Source organism: Salvelinus alpinus, chromosome 19 (genome assembly GCF_045679555.1).
Source record: "Salvelinus alpinus chromosome 19, SLU_Salpinus.1, whole genome shotgun sequence".
NCBI lineage: Eukaryota > Metazoa > Chordata > Actinopteri > Salmoniformes > Salmonidae > Salvelinus > Salvelinus alpinus.
Genome location: NC_092104.1, coordinates 40,182,756 through 40,199,449, shown reverse-complemented (window position 1 = coordinate 40,199,449; position 16,694 = coordinate 40,182,756). Strand labels below are relative to the sequence as shown.

Here is a 16,694-nt window from a genome sequence, read left to right as displayed (position 1 = left end):
TGCTTTCAGAGCCCAGGGTAAGGTTCCTCTTAGTAGAGGCAATTAGCCAGAGCAGGAGAAATGTTAAGGAGCATAAAGCCTCTCCCAGATCTACTGAATGGGGAATGGAAGACCTCTAAAACCCAATGGGATTACCTATGAGGCTTAAGTTAACTCCTCGGGAGGCTTTTCTGGGGTTGTCATACTGTACACACACAAAAGGCTCACTCGGGTCCCGCCAACGGATTCAAATGTAATCCTTGGTCATTAACGTGAACATCCCACCAGCCTGAGAACAATGAGGAGCTCTTACTCAAAACAAACCTGTTGAGGTTTGTAATAGGTTATGTTTTGACCCCAACACCTATTTTTGGTCTTCCATAAGGAACACTCATGTAACGAGGGTCTTTCGCACTGCCATACAGTTAACAACGTAATAGAGAAACGTCCTGCCAGAAGTAACTCCAGAGTGCAGTAACAAATATAGAAGTGTCATCAGTATGCTTCACACACTACTACATACCGCAGCACGTAAGAACTTGATGTCCTGCAATACTCTATTATAATGATTCCGTATAAAGTGACTTTAGCCCGATTAAAGTGGGCTCTCAGAGCACAATGAGGACAAAGCTTGATGCTGAAGGAAGGGCGGAGGTATCAGTGAAGATTCACCTTAAGGTCTAAATCAAAAGCCTTTCAGTCATTAAAGCCCCTGTTCTGTGTGTAATAGAATAACACCTCTACTAAGTCTGCCAGAAAAGAGGACAGGACCCACATACTTTCCCCCTTTATTTGAACTCAGAGCTCTCCTCATTCTCTTTCTCAAAATGGCCACCTAAAAGGTGCTCCACCCTCTGCATTGTCTTGCATATGTTATAGATCGCCCAAAACCCTGCTCTGTTTTGATATTTTACTTCAAACACAAGCTGTGAGAGCACGCGAGAGATTTTACTGCCTTAAAGCATGTCCAAGATCACATAGGTTAACACCACGGCTCTCCAAGCCTGGAGAACTACCCTCCTGTAGGGTTTCAATTCAACCCCAGTTTTAACTGACCTGATTAACCAGCTAATTAGTGGTGCATCGGTCTAAGGCACTGCATCTCAGTGCTTGAGGCATCACTACAAACACCCTGGTTCTATTCCAGGCTGTATCACAACCGGATGTGATTGGGAGTCCTATAGGGCGGTGCACAATTGGCCCAGCGTTGTGCGGGTTTGGCCGGTTGTGCGGGTTTGGCCGGTATAGTCAGTGTAAATAAGAATTTGATCTTAACTGACTTAAAAATAAAGGTTCAATAAAAAAAGATATAATTTAAAAGCACTCCAGGAACAGGATGGGAAAGCCCTGCTTTACACTATGGATCCTCTCCTCCTCAATAAAGGTGGCCGCATGCTTCCCAACTGCAATGTTTCTTTACCGTTCGTGCATATATTATGACAACATTTTGTGATGTTTTGTTCGTTTTGGAGTTTGGTTAGGGTTTTGTCGACTGTTCGGGCACACAAAATAAATTCTCAAGGGCCAGCCGAAGTTCTGAAGGCGAAGTCTACGCCCCTTCGTCCATGATTGGTCAACTGTAGAGGTGATGCAATTCAGCTGGAAACTCAGTGTTCTCAGCATTCTCTGACTCTCCGACGAGTGGTGGTAGTTCCAGGTACGGCCAGGTTTATTGAGATGGACACCTGTGAATGAGAGGTAACACGAGAATGTCAGATATATAAATTTGGTCAACAAAAACACCATACCATTTTCCAGGAACCATGTTCCAAAAGATTTGATAAAATTGCACTTCTCATGTAGAGGTGCATACATATATACAGTAACAAGGGGAATTAGAAACAGAAAAAGTTGAATTAATTCATACCTGAATAAGGGCGCATGAGGTTCTCATGTAGGGGGAAAGCTGCATCTCCCAGGAAAACATGAGGACTTGACGTTGTGGTACCTGACAGGACAGCTGGCGGTGGTAAATCCAGGGTCTTCTTCAGCAGTTTGGACCCAAAATATCTCTCTTGAAACACTCCACCATAGCTCTCTCGGCCGTATGCCCCTATATCAACCATTGTGAACCTGTAGGGCACATCTTCTCTGTCTTCGGATCTCTATTATGTGTTGCTAGGTAGATAGATCTAGTAGATCCCTGGCAAATCACACACATCCAATCAACTGTCTCTCTGTACACTATTTTATTCTCGGGTGTGTTTGGGTGTGTCATCACGTCCTTGTTTGGCATAGATGGCTATTACCAGCTCATCGCCCTCTACTGTCCCGGGGTAATATTGCTGCTTTCCCCCCCTTTTTTCATTTTTGAAGCGAACGTCTTTTTTGGGAGCATGTGAGCCCACTCGTTCGGTTCGACTAGCCGGCTTTGGCTAGCCGACAGCCGAACTGAAGAACGCTGACGCCTTGAGCCATTTGTCTGTTTTATTTCAGCACATGTGGTAATTCAAAGAAGGCATCAAAACCATATATTTAATTGAGCATCCCATGTGAAATGCCTGACTTCCTTCAATGAGAAAAACACAATGATCGTTAGTTTCCTTCATTCACACCAGCAGAGGCTTATTTGCCAAATCTGTCACCCTCTCTTTCAAGTGCATGGCCACCATATAATCACCAACACTTGATCTCAATGTGTCACATCAAACTCTGGCTCCACCTCACCAACCCCTCCCTGTATGGCAGTCAGTGGTCCAGTCCATCAAACTGGTTCTGTCCTGGTTCTGGTCACCTCCCCTCCCCCAGCTTCTCATGGATCATGTGATGGGGGTGATAAATCCAAAGTGACGGGACATGTGGGAGAGTTGTAAAGTCAAGCCTTTGCTTCATCTTGAACTCTACCCTCTCTCTCTCTATAGTCTGGGTCCTGTGACTGCCTCCTCTCCCTCCGTCCCTCCCTCTTCCACCTCACCACAAGGCCTGCTGAAGGGTATTTCACTCAGTGGTTTTGTCTTGTGTTTCCATCACAATCATCCCCAGCTGAAAGGCAGCGGGGGATGAAGGGATCTGCTGTACTTTTCCACTATTAATTCCCCTCCTACCTCCCTCCATCCCTCCCTCCCTTCTTAACATATCTCTCTATCCATACACAATCCTTTATGGGAGGAAAGGGTGCATACTTTCTCCAAATTAAGTACAGTACCTGATGACTCTCTCGGCCGCTCTTTCTATCTGTCTCAAATCAAATCAAATTGGTCACATACACATATTTAGCAGATGTTATTGCAGATGTAGCAAAATGCTTGTGTTCTTAGTTCCAACAGTGCAGTAGTATCTAAAAATTCACAACAATACACAAATCTAAAAGTAAAAGAATGGAATTAAGAACTGTATAAATATTAGGACGAGCAATGTCGGAGTGGCATTGACTAAAATACAGTAGGAAAAAATACAGTGAACAGGCCGTGGCTCAGGCTGTTGATGTCCTTGATCTTTTTGACCTTCCTGTGACACCGGGTGCTGTAGGTGTACTGAAGGGCAGGCAGTGTGCCCCTGGTGATGCGTTGGGCAGTGCACCATCCTCTGGAGAGCCCTGCGGTTGCGGGCGGTGCAGTTGCCGTACCAGGCGGTGATACAGCCCGACAGGATGCTCTCAATTGTGCATCTGTAAAAGTTTGTGAAGGTCTTAGGGGCCAAGCCAAATTTCTTCAGCCTCCTGAGGTTGAAGAGGCCCTGTTACGAGTTCTTCACCACACTGTATGTGTGGGTGGACCATTGCAGATTGTCAGAGATGTGTACACCGGGGAACTTGCAGTCCCGTTGATGTGGATAGGGGCGTGCTCCCTCTTCTGTTTCCTGAAGTCCACGATCAGCTCCTTCGTTTTGTTGACGTTGAGGGAGAGTTTACTTTCATAGCACCTCTCCGCCAGGACCCTCACCTCCTCACTGTAGGCTGTCTTGTCATTGTTGGTAATCAGGCCTACTACTGTTGTGCTATCTGCAAGCTTGATGATTGAGTTGGAGACATGCATGGCCACGCAGTCATGGGTGAACAGGGAGTACAGGAGGGGGCTGAGCACACACCCTTGTAGGGCCCCTGTGTTGAGGATCAGCGAAGTTGAGGTGTTGTTTCCTACCTTCACCAGCTGGGGGAAAACCATCAGGAAGTCCAGGACCCAGTTTCACAGGGTGGGGTTCAGACGCAGAGCCCCGAGCTTAATGATGAGCTTGAAGGGTACTATGGTGTTGGAAGCTGAGCTATAGTCAATGAACAGCATTTCAACGTAGGTATTCCTCTTGCCCAGATGGGATAGGGAAGTGTACAGTGGGTATAGGGTGTCAGGTAAGGTAGAGGTGATATGATCCTTAACTTCTCTAGGGTAGGGGGCAGCATTCGGAATTTTGGATGAAAAGCATGCCCAAATTAAACTGCCTGCTTCTCGGGCCCAGAAGATAAGATATGCATATAACTGGTAGATTTGGATAGAGAATACTCTAACGTTTCCAAAAACTGTTAAAATAGTGTCTGTGAGTATAACAGAACTGATTTGGCAGGCGAAAACCTGAGAAATATCCATTCGGGAAGTCGTTTTTTTTTTGTTTTGTAGTTTTCTATTCAATGCCATTACAGTATCCATTGACTTAGGACTCAAATTGCAGTTCCTATGCCTTCCACTAGATGTCAACAGTCTTTAGAAATTGTTTCAGGCTTGTATTCTGAAAAATGAGGAAGTAAGAGCAGTCTGAATGAGTGGACCCTAAAGTGTCACAGAGCTTTTTCATGCGCACGACCGAGAGAGTGCCTTTCTTGTTTACCTTTCATATTGACGACATTATTGTCCGGTTGAAATATTATCGATTATTTAGGCTAAAAACAACCTGAGGATTGAATATAGACATGTTTCTATGAACTTTACAGATACAATTTGGATTTTTTTGTCTGCCTGTTTTGACTGCGTTTGAGTCTGTTGATTACTGAAGAAAACGCACAAACAAAACGGAGGTTTTTGGATATAAAGAGACTTTATCGAACAAAAGGAACATTTATTGAGTAAATGAATGTCTGCTGAGTGCAACCATATGAAGATCATCAAAGGTAAGGGATTAATTTTATCTCTATTTCTGACTTGTGTAACTCTTCTACTTGGCTGGTTACTGTTTGTAATGATTTGTCTGTTGGGCTATGTTCTCAAATAATCGCAAGGCATGCTTTCACCGTAAAGCATTTTTTAAATCTGACACCGTGGTTGGATTCACAAGAAGTTAATCTTTAAACGTATGTAAAATATGTTTTGTTTTCTGAATTTTTATAATGAGTATTTCTGTATTTGAATTTGGCGCCCAGCAGTTTCACTGGCTGTTGAAGAGGTGGGACGCTAACGTCTCACGTACCCAAGAGGTTTAACTAGCCACTCAAAGCATTTCATGGAAATTGTTATTTAGTTCAGTTACCTTTGCTTTCTTGGGTACAGGAACAATGGTGGACATCTTGAAGCAAGTAGGGACAGCAGACTGGGATAGGGAGAGATTGAATATGTCCGTAAACACTCCAGCCAGCTGGTCTGTGCATGCTCTGAGGACGTGGCTAGGGATGCCATCTGGGCCGTCAGCCTTGTGAGTGTTAACATGCTTAAATGTCTTACTCACGTCGGCCACGGAGAACGAGAGCTCACAGTCCTTGGGAGCGGGCCGCGTTGGTGGCGCTGTGTTATCCTCCTGATTGTCTGTAGACCCTGCCACATATGTCTCGTGTCTGAGCCGTTGAATTGCGACTCCACTTTGTCTCTGTATTGACATTTTGCCTATTTGATTGCCTTACGGAGGGAATAACTACACTGTTTGTATTCAACCATATTCCCCGTCACCTTGCCATGGTTAAATGCGGTGGTTCGCACTTTCAGTTTTGCACAAATGCTATCCACGGTTTCTGGTTTGGGTAGGTTTTAATAGTCACCGTGGGAACAGATTCGTCAGACTAGCCAATAGGAAGGGATGAGCAAAATGGAGTCGTGATCTGATTTCCCGAAGGGAGGGCGGGGAAGGGCCTTGTAGGCATCTCACTAGTGGTCTAGTGTTTTTCCTAAGTGAGTACTACAGTCAATGTGTTGATAGAACTTTTGTAGCATTTTCCTCAAATTTGCTTTGTTAAAATCCCCAGCTACAATAAATGCGGCCTCGGGCTATGTGGTTTCCAGTTTGCATAAAGTCCAGTGTAGTTCCTTGAGGGCCGTCGTGGTATCGGCTTGAGGGGGAATATACACGGCTGTGACTATAATCTAAGAGAATTCTCTTGGGAGGTAGTATCGTCTGCATTTGATTGTGAGGTATTCTAGTTCGGGTGAACAAAATTACTTGAGTTTCTGTATGTTATCACAATCACACCATGAGTAGTTAATCATGAAACATACACCACCGCTTTTCTTCTTCCCGGAGAGTTCTTTATCCCTATCTGTGCGATAAACTGAGAACCCAGCTGGCTGTATGGACGGTAATAGTATATCCCGAGAGAGCCATGATTCTGTGAAACAGTCCCTGATGTCTCTCTGGAAAGAGATCATCGCCATGAGTTTGTCTACATTAGCGAGTAATATACTAGGAAGCGGTGGATGGTGTACACGCCTCCTGAGTCGGACTAGAAGCCCACTCCGAATACCTCTTCTCTGCCGGTGGTGAGATAGTAGGAAGATAGAACCAATATGTGCCAGAGATACACCTTTCTAACAGTCAGCCACCATGCTGTTTGGTCTCTCTCTGTCTCCATAGTGTTATGGTAATATTTTTACTTCTATGCTGTTGTAGATTTGGCTCATTGTCATGTCAATGTTGGCCTGTTGACATCGTATACTGGATAAAATGTACCCCTCTCACACAGTACTGTCTCAGGGCGGAGGGCTGAGATCTTACCAGGGATTACAGCCTGGGTCATTAGCATTGGGTAATTAGACTCCAGCCAGATACCATGTTAATTATATTCTAATTAATACTGTATTAGTCACTAGTTTGTTAGATATTTCAGAGATTCCATTAAAGTAAATGTTGTTTCTGATTTCCATAATCCAGCTCATTCCAAAACATGTATTAAGTTCACAAATGAATCAGTAACAGAATGAAGGGTAATGCTGTCTTGAATTCTCTTTTGTCCTAAACAGCAACAAGTCTTGAGACAACAGATAGAAATACGAACAAGAGAGCTCACTATGTTTTCTCCTGTCAACGTCCAAATACTGCCCTAACACAAACACTTTTGAGAGGGCCATTGATTTCCTAAAGGTACATTTGAAGGTCTTTGATCTCATTATTGGAATGTAATCAATATTCATTGACGTGTTTGGCTATCTCTCTGCATCATAGCTCCTTGGGTTCTCAGCAGTGGCAACAGTTGCAAATCGCTCCCTAAAATACATCAAGAAAAGGCCACTCATCACAATCTTTAAATTCAACATGACCATTGACACAAATCTAATTGATTCTCTTCACAGAATGGGGAACACTATGTCGGAGCGATTATATAATTACTATAGTGTTCAATAAAAGTCCAAATGTAATGTTTCAACCAACAGGTGACAAAAGTAGGACATTTTGCATGTTTAAAAATGTTTAAAGTCCAGTGCAGCAGTTTGACAGTGTGCTTGTTAATGTGGAGCCTAAACAGTCAGCACAACCCGATATGAACCACATGGTGGTATTTAACAACACAGGCGCTTGTAACACTGGGCCATATAAACCCCCTCTTTAATAAAATTCTGTTTTCCCCAGCACTCCTCAGTATGACTTGAGGCTTGCTAGAGGCAGAATAAGCAGGCTAACAGGTTCAGCAGGCTAACTCCCACCCATCTTTCCTATGACCAGACTCTTCCTGTATTGGGAAATACACTGTATAATGCAATCAAGCACTTTATATTATTTCTATGTGTGTGTGTGTGTGTGTGTGTGTGTGTGTGTGTGTGTGTGTGTGTGTGTGTGTGTGTGTGTGTGTGTGTGTGTGTGTGTGTGTGTGTGTGTGTGTGTGTGTGTGTGTGTGTGTGTGTGTGTGTGTGTGTGTGTGTTGTGTGGGGGTTGTAATAAGATTTCAAAAATCAATAAAGTTATCAGGTCAAACTAGGTCCTTTGTTCATAATGGGTATCAGATGGTGTTTGTGTTAGATTTAAAGTGCGTTAGCATCGGGGGATGGGTACTGGCAGTTTAAATAACACTTCCCTTGGAGACAAAAGTCTGAGATATGGTGGACTTGATGGTTTGGTTTGTCTGGATCAGAATTCAAATAAAGGTTTGAATGGAATGATCGAAAAGGCCCTAGAAGGCCATAATAAGAGGCTTTGGCATTAGCTATATTTAGCCTGCATTACAGAAGCCACGATTCCTGACCTCCCCCACTCTTATTGATCTTCACACACACAGCCTCTATCCCCCTACCCCCTCATCCACACACACACGCACACACACTCCCCCAACCAGAATTTGTAAGAAAAGGGACTTCCTGGCAAGTCCAGAGTGACGTGGTGTGTTGAGAGACAGGAATGGCATCAGCGGGCTACTTTGCATTATAAAAGACTGATTGGATTTAACCCTCCTTCAGCTGCAGAAGAAACACAACCTCTAACGCTGACTGGATAGGATTAGCATGGGGGAGGGAGCAGATACAGTAACCCCTCCCTTCCCAGAAAATACAACACTTTAAGCTGCAATAAGTAACTTTTTGTGCGACCCGACCAAATTCACATGGAAATATGAGTTATTAGCCTGTCATTCTCAATGAAAGCAAGTCTAAGAAGCGGTAGATCTGTTCTATGTGTGCTCTTTCTATGCTTCCCGTTCTTAAATTTCGTTTTTGTGTCTTTTAATTTCGGTTTGGTGCACTAACTTCAAATACAAAATGTTTGGAAAATATATTTCACAGTGATTTAGATACAATTATTCTCTACACTATACTTGCTTGTTTGGTCACATGAAATTAAATTAGGGGAACTATTCAAATTGTTGCAACCAGGAAATGGCTGAGCGATTTCTGCATAGTGCATCTTTAAGAGACAATAGGAAACATGAGAGAAATGTTCCCAGAGAATTCATAAAGGGAACAATTCAGATGAAGCTTGCTGATAGTTAAACCACTAGATGAATGATTACAATGACTATCACATACCCATGTGGCTCAGTTGGTAGAGCATGGTGCTTGTGGGTTCAATTCCCACGGGGGACCAGTACAGAAAGAAAGTATGAAAATGTATGTGCTCACTACTGTAAATTGCTCTGGATGAGAGTGTCTGCTAGATTACTAAAATGTATAACCATTATCAAACAAGCAGCAAAGAGCTCTTGATCTGGTTGTCCATTCAACATGGTGTCTCTAGAACACTTCCTGGTGGAAACTGTGGTAACACAAGTCATATACTACTCATGTATGAAATAATATGACTGATTCCACATTGGGGGAAAAATCCATACCAAAAAAAAACTCCTCACTGTGTCCCAACAAACATTACATTGATTTGTAACTCTAACCTGGGAAAGAGAAATGTGACATAATCCCATTGACTGAGAACATTGCAGAGGTCTGAGTCATCTGCAAAGTCTAAGGACATGATAGTTAGTAGGACTGACTGAGTGGATTGGTTTGGGCTGTAATTGAGCAATTTCCATTAACTTACACTAAAGGTATTTGTATCAACATAAAATATTGTAAAAACTCCAATAGTCAGTGAGAGGCAGTACATTAGCTACTTATTATAAGGTGAAACTGTGTTAGGTTTGGGAAGGTAGTCACAGCTGGGCTAACCCAGGGGGTTAAAACTGCCCAGTGAAGCAATCCTAACCTCTCCTCTATCACATAAACAATGCTGACTGGGGACAAAACCTTTTCCAGATGGGCCACAGACACATACCACAGATCAATACATATGTAACTTCACTCAGCAGGACACAACAACACAATCAACTATACATACCAATACACACAAATACTCTACTACACCCAAATTAACACACATAATGAAATATATTGAAATACTCTGAAAAGACTTTGAACAATATTGTACAATATTGTATTCACTAATTCATAGACATTCATTGATTATTCAACAAAATACAAAAGCATATTTTAAATAACAAATATATCACATGTATACCTTGGCATGTATAGCTGCAACAAAAGTAACAAACTGGTCAAAATATAATTACATAATGGGTTTGTAACCAGTCCTTTTTCCCAAGAAGAAAATAGGAAACAATGAAAATAATTTGACAAAACCATTGTCTAAATTTCATTTAACAAAAAAGCATTCTGTTCATTCTATTTTTCTCAATATCATGTTGTTTGAAATCCTCAGTGGAACAACAACATAATTCATTGATTTATTATTTTTTTAAATCCAGAATGATCCTCATCTATTGCTAAACATATGAAATGAAAACAAAGTGCTTAGCCAAAATGCTAGCGAATCTGATGATGGTAAAAAAGGAAACCAAAATGATTCGCACCAACTAAATGCTAGCCTGTTCTCTCATTTATACATGCATATTTAGGGTTGCATAGAGTATGAGCCATAAAGGCAACAGACCCAACCCCTTTCACTCTCGCATCCTCCCTTACCTTCCCATGTATCCATTTCATGCTTCTCCCAGTTTGCCAGGACGCCATTCAAGCACAGATTCCGCTAAAAAAAGCCACAGGGCATGGGAGCCTTGGCCTCATGACTCTTCTCTCTCTCTCTTGTTCTCCCTCTTGCTCTCTCTCGCTCTGACATACAACCTCCTCCCTCCACAGCCTGCCCTCTCTCTGAGCATAGACTTCTAAGCCAGCACCACTGGCCACTTTACTGCCTGGTCACATGACCACAGAGTTCAAGCCACGGGGTCACGGCTTGGCTTGAGGTCCAATGACAACTAAGGGTTATCTGAGTGGAACTGATAGTACTATTTTCTCTGTTGTTGAACAATGCTTTCCCTGGCCAAATTAGCCTCCTCTCCCTCTGGCACTTTTCACAGAGGACCAAAGTGCACGTTCAAGCATAAACAGGTTCAAGCTGACAACATACACTGACATTAAGTAATTGAGTCATTTTGTCAATAGAAAACAAATAGAGTTAACCAATGTGTCAGTGCTAGGTATCAAACCAGGAACAGTGCAAAGGAGGGGAAAAAACAAAGCCTCTAGAAATGGCTTAAAAAGTACAAGATAAGATATGAATGATATTTATCTGTTCCTGCAGGCATATGTTTCCGTCCACAATAATGATCCAACATTTCATGTCACAAATATACCCCACAGAGCAACATCACAACATTCAGCCACTCATACAGTTCCCCAATGAATTGCTTGGTATAGTGTACTCCTAGAACTAGTTATGTGTGAATTCTTTGGTCATGCCTTACCATCCACTGGAGTTTCCTCCTTCATTCCCTCCAGTGTCCTCTCTAAGAAGCCATGTTATGAAGGGTCCAGTTCTGAACCAGTGGACCATGTACTCTACTGCTATCCTGCTACACTGTACCCTGCTATCCTAATGCTTCTCTCCCCATTACCCTCCTCTCTTAGGATCACCCTTGTCCTGTCCAGTCAGGTCTCAGCCCACCCTCCTGAGCTCCACCCTGCTAACGCTGCAGCCACTTGTTCACTCTCCCACAGCCCCACACAGCCCCACAGTCACACAGCCCACCCCCCATGCCAATGCTAATGACCTACCTAAGTAAGTCACACATAAGAGGCTTTTCACATTCAAATGCCATGGAGGAGAGGGAGAGGCCAAGAGAGCGCTGCAGTAGTGAAGGTGTAAACTTAGCAGTAGGAAGCATGGACAGTATAACTGACCTATCAGCTAACATATCACATTTAAATTCAAGTAGAAAACCTAAAACAAACTAACAACAATGAGAAATGCTTTGATGAAGAATGCAAAAACCTTAAAAATAAATTGAGAAACATATCCAACCAAAAACAGAGACCCAGAAAATATTGGCTTACACCCTCACTATGTGGAAACACTAAAACACTACAGAAATACACTAAGAAAAAATAAGTAATAGCATGACAGAAAACTGCTCAATGTGATTGAAGAATCCATAGAATCAAATCACTTCTGGGAAAATTGGAACACACTAAACAAACAACAACATGAAGAGCTACCTATCCAAAATGGAGATGTATGGATAAACCACTTCTCAAACCTTCTCGGCCATATAACAAAGAACCAAGAATAAAAACATATACATGATATAATTTACAAAACTTAGAGAGTCAGTTATTAAAGACTACCAGAATCCATTGGATTCTCCAATTACATTGGATGAGCTACAGGACAAAATACAAACCTTCAAACCCAAAAAGGCCTGCGGTGTTGACGGTATACTAAACAAAATGATACAGACCACAAATTCAAATTGGCTATTCTTAAACTCTTCAACATTATCCTCAGTTCTGGTATATTCCACGTATACACCCCGCACACCCTTATTGACAAACAAACAAGCCAAAACAAAAACATGAAGGGTCCAGTTCTGAACCAAAGTCATGCTTTGTTGATTTCAAAAAAGCTTTTGACTCAATTTGGCATGAGGGTCTGCTATACAAATTGATGGAAAGTGGTGATGGAGGAAAAACATAAGACATTATAAAATGTGTGCTTTTAAAATTGGCAACAAACATACACAGTTGAAGTCGGAAGTTTACATACACTTAGGTTGGAGTCATTAAAACCCATTTTTCAACCACTCCACAAATTTCTTGTTAACAAAGTATAGTTTTGGCAAGTCGGTTAGGACATCTACTTTGTGCATGACACAAGTAATTGTTCCAACAATTGTTTACAGACAGATTATTTCACTTATCATTCACTGTATCACAATTCCAGTGGGTCAGAAGTTTACATACACTAAGTTGAATGTGCCTTCAAACAGCTTGGAAAATTCCAGAAAATTATGTCATGGCTTTAGAAGCTTCTGATAGGCTAATTGACATAATTTGAATCAATTGGAAGTGTACCTGTGGATGTATTTCAAGGCCTACCTTCAAACTCAGTGCCTCTTTGCTTGACATCATGGCAAAATCTAAAGAAATCAGCCAAGACCTCAGAAAAAAAATGTAGACCTCCACAAGTCTGGTTCATCCTTGGGAGCAATTTCCAAATGCCTGAAGGTACCACGTTCATCTGTACAACCAATAGTGCGCCAGTATAAACACCATGGGATCACGTAGCCGTCATACCACTCAGGAAGGAGACAAGTTCTGTCTCCTAGAGGTGAACGTACTTTGGTGCGAAAAGTGCAAATCAATCCCAGAACAACAGAAAAGGACCTTGTGAAGATGCTGGAGTAAACAGGTACAAAAGTATCTATATCCACAGTAAAACGAGTCCTATATCGACATAACCTGAAAGGACGCTCAGCAAAGAAGAAGCCACTGCTCCAAAACCGCCATAAAAAAGCCAGACTACGGTTTGTAACTGCACATGGGGACAAAGATCATACTTTTTGGAGAAATGTCATCTGGTCTGATGAAACAAAAATAGAACTGTTTGGCCATAATGACCATTGTTATGTTTGGAGGAAAAAGGGGGAGGCTTGCAAGCCAAAGAACACCATCCCAACCGTGAAGCACAGGGGTGGCAGCATCATGTTGTGGGGGTGCTTTGCTGCAGGAGGGACTGGTTCTCTTCACAAAATAGATAGTGTCATGAGGAAGGGAAATTATGTCGATATATTGAAGCAACATCTCAAGACATCAGTCAAGAAGTTAAAGCTTGGTCGCAAATAGGTCTTCCAAATGGACAATGACCCCAAGCATACTTCCAAAGTTGTGGCAAAATGGCTTAAGAACAACAAAGTCAAGCTATTGGAGTGGCCATCACAAAGCCCTGACCTCAATCCTATAGAAAATTTGTGGGCAGAACTGAAAAAGCGTGTGCGAGCAAGGAGGCCTAGAAACCTGACTCAGTTACACCAGCTCTGTCAGGAGGAATGGGCCAAAAATCACCCAACTTATTGTGGGAAGTTTGTGGAAGGCTACCCAAAACATTTGACCTAAGTTAAACAATTTAAAGGCAATGCTACCAAATACTAATTGAATGTATGTAAACTTCTGACTCACTGGGAATGTGATGAAAGAAAAAAAAGCTGAAATAAATAATTCTCTCTACTATTATTGTGACATTTCACATTCTTAAAATAATGTGGTGATCCTAACTGACTTACGACAGGGAATTTTTACCAGGATTAAATGTCAGGAATTGTGAAAAACTGAGTTTAAATGTATTTGGCTAAGCTGTATGTAAACTTCTGACTTCAACTGTAGATGTATTTCCTCACCATGGGGTGAGACAGAGATGCAGCTTGAGCCCCACCCTCTTCAACATTTACAGTGCATTCGGGAAGTACTTTTTCCACATTTTGTTACATTAGCCTTATTCTAAAATGGATTAAATAAAAAATGTTCCTCATCAATCTACTCAGAATACCCCATAATGAAAGGAAAGGGAAAGGGCAAAAACAGGTAAAAAACCTGGAGTCCACCTGTGGTAAATTCAATTGATTGGACATGATTTGGTAAGGCACACACCTGTCTATATAAGGTCCCACAGTTGACGGTCCATGTCAGAGCAAAAACCAAGCCATGAGGTCCAAGGGAATTGTCTGTAGAGCTCCGAGACAGGATTGTGTCGAGGCACAGATTTGGGGAAGGGTACAAAAAATGTCTGCTGCATTGAAGGTCCCCAAGAACACAGTGGCCTCCATCATTCTTAAATGGAAGAAGCTTGGAACCACCAAAACTCTTCCTAAACTGAGCAATCACGGGAGAAGGACCTTGGTCAGTGTGGAGTTTGCCAAAAGGTACCTAAAGGACTCTCATACCATGAGAAACAAGATTCTCTGGTCTGATGAAACCAAGATTGAACTCTTTGGCCTGAACGCCATGCATCACGTCTGGGGGAAACCATGCCCTGCTCATCACCTGGCCAATACCATCCATACGATAAAGCATGGTGGTGGCAGCATCATGCTGTGGGGATGTTTTTCAGCGGCAGGGACTGGGAGATTAGTCAGGATCAAGGGAAAGATGAAAAGAGCAAAATACAGAGAGATCCTTGATGAAAACCTGCTCCAGAGCACTCAGGATCTCAAACTGGGGTGAAGGTTCACCTTCCAACAGAACAACGACCCTAAGCACACAGGCAAGACGAAGCAGCAGTGGCTTCGGGACAAGTCTCTGAATGTCCCTGAGTGGCACAGCCAGAGCCTGGACTTGAACCCGATTGAACATATCTGAAGAGATCTGAAAATAGCTGTGTAGCGACGCTCCCCATCCAACCTGACAGAGCTTGAGATGATCTGCAGAGAAGAATGGGAGAAACGCCCCAAATACAGGTGTGCCAAGCTTGTAGCGTCATACCCAAGAAGACTCGTGGCTGTAATCACTGCTACAGGTGCTTCAACAAAGTACTGAGTAAAGGGTCTGAATACTTATGTAAATGTAATATCAGTTGTTGTTTTTTTATACGTTTGCAAAAAATTCTAAAAACCTGTTTTTGCTTTGTCATTATGGGTTTCTCCCATTCCCATTGTGTGTCATTATGGGTTTCTCCCATTCCCATTGTGTGTAGATTATTTCAACAACAAAAAACAGAGCAAATTGCAACGCTATCCGGCCCTAAACAGAGAGTACACAGTAGCAGAATACTTGACCACTGTGACTGACCTAAAATTAAGAAAATCCTTGACTGTGTACAGACTCAGTGAGCATAGCCTTGCTATTGAGAGAGGTTGCCATTGGCAGACCTGGGTCTCAAGAGAAGACAGGATATGTGCTCACTGTCCACAAAATGAGGTGGAAACTGAGCTGCACTTCCTAACCTCCTGCCAAATGTATGACCACATTAGAGACCACATTTCCCACATATCAAACAGACCCACAAATAATTTGAAAACTAATCCAACATATCTATTAGGCGAAATACCACAATGTGCCGTCACAGCAGCACGATGTGTGGCCCGTTCCTATGAGAAAAGAGCAACCAGTTGAGCACAAACAACATTGTAAATACCAATACACCAATACTTATCTGTTTATTTATCTTCCCCCACTATTCGTACTACAATTATTTGCATATTGCTTAAACACTGTACATTGCTGATAATATAACACTAGAAATGTTTTTATATTTTTGAAATATTTTTACTGTTCATTTCTAATTGTTTATTGTTGTTGTTAAATTTGTTTGTTTATTTCACTTGCTTTGACAATGTAAACACATTTTCCATTACAATAAAGCCTCTTTGAATTGAATTAAGAGACAGAGAGACACACACAGAGAGAGCGAGAGAGAGAGAGAGCTGTTACAGGCTTTGGTTTTTCCATTTATATTTTGAGGTTGGACGTTAGCACGCTGGGTGCAACGATTGGTGTCAACTCGTTAGTCAGTATGTGTTACACCTGAGCTGGCTTGTCATCTCAATAGTCAGAAGGTGTTTCCCTTATTTAAGAGTGGCTGGCCCAGTGCTCCAGTTGGCTTGAGCTATTGGAGGGTTAACACATTTAGTTGGCGTTTTCTATTTTGATTTGTAAAAAACAATCCTTGATCTGATCTTCCCAGTTTTAATTTTGCTGCACTTTTTAGTTTGTCGCCTGTCTTTAAATTTGGTGTTGATTTTATTTTGTTTGCCTCTTCTTGGGCAAATTTAGTGGGCGTTCATGGTGGGTGTATTTTAGGGCCCAGATATTTGAGTGTTCAAAATACACTTTTGTGTTAGAGTTTCTTTCACTGACATCCACCCAAAGGGGTTATAA

At 42.1% G+C, this 16,694-nt stretch overlaps 1 protein-coding gene across 3 annotated transcripts in view; it reads right to left on the bottom strand.

The window, feature by feature from the left end:
- The window catches only part of LOC139545576 (nuclear receptor subfamily 6 group A member 1-A-like), a 99,556-nt gene that overhangs the window by 15,522 nt on the left and 67,340 nt on the right, over positions 1-16,694 (bottom strand). Inside the window, exon 1 of one of the 3 annotated variants that reach the window (XM_071353512.1) lies at positions 11,291-11,428. The exons of 1 other annotated variant lie outside the window; for it this stretch is intronic. In XM_071353512.1, coding sequence (XP_071209613.1) covers positions 11,291-11,315 — 25 coding nt within the window. In that variant the 5' untranslated portion in view covers positions 11,316-11,428. Of the gene's footprint in view, positions 1-10,508; positions 10,717-11,290; positions 11,429-16,694 lie in introns of those variants that run through there. One more of the 3 variants, XM_071353513.1, reaches the window with a different exon arrangement.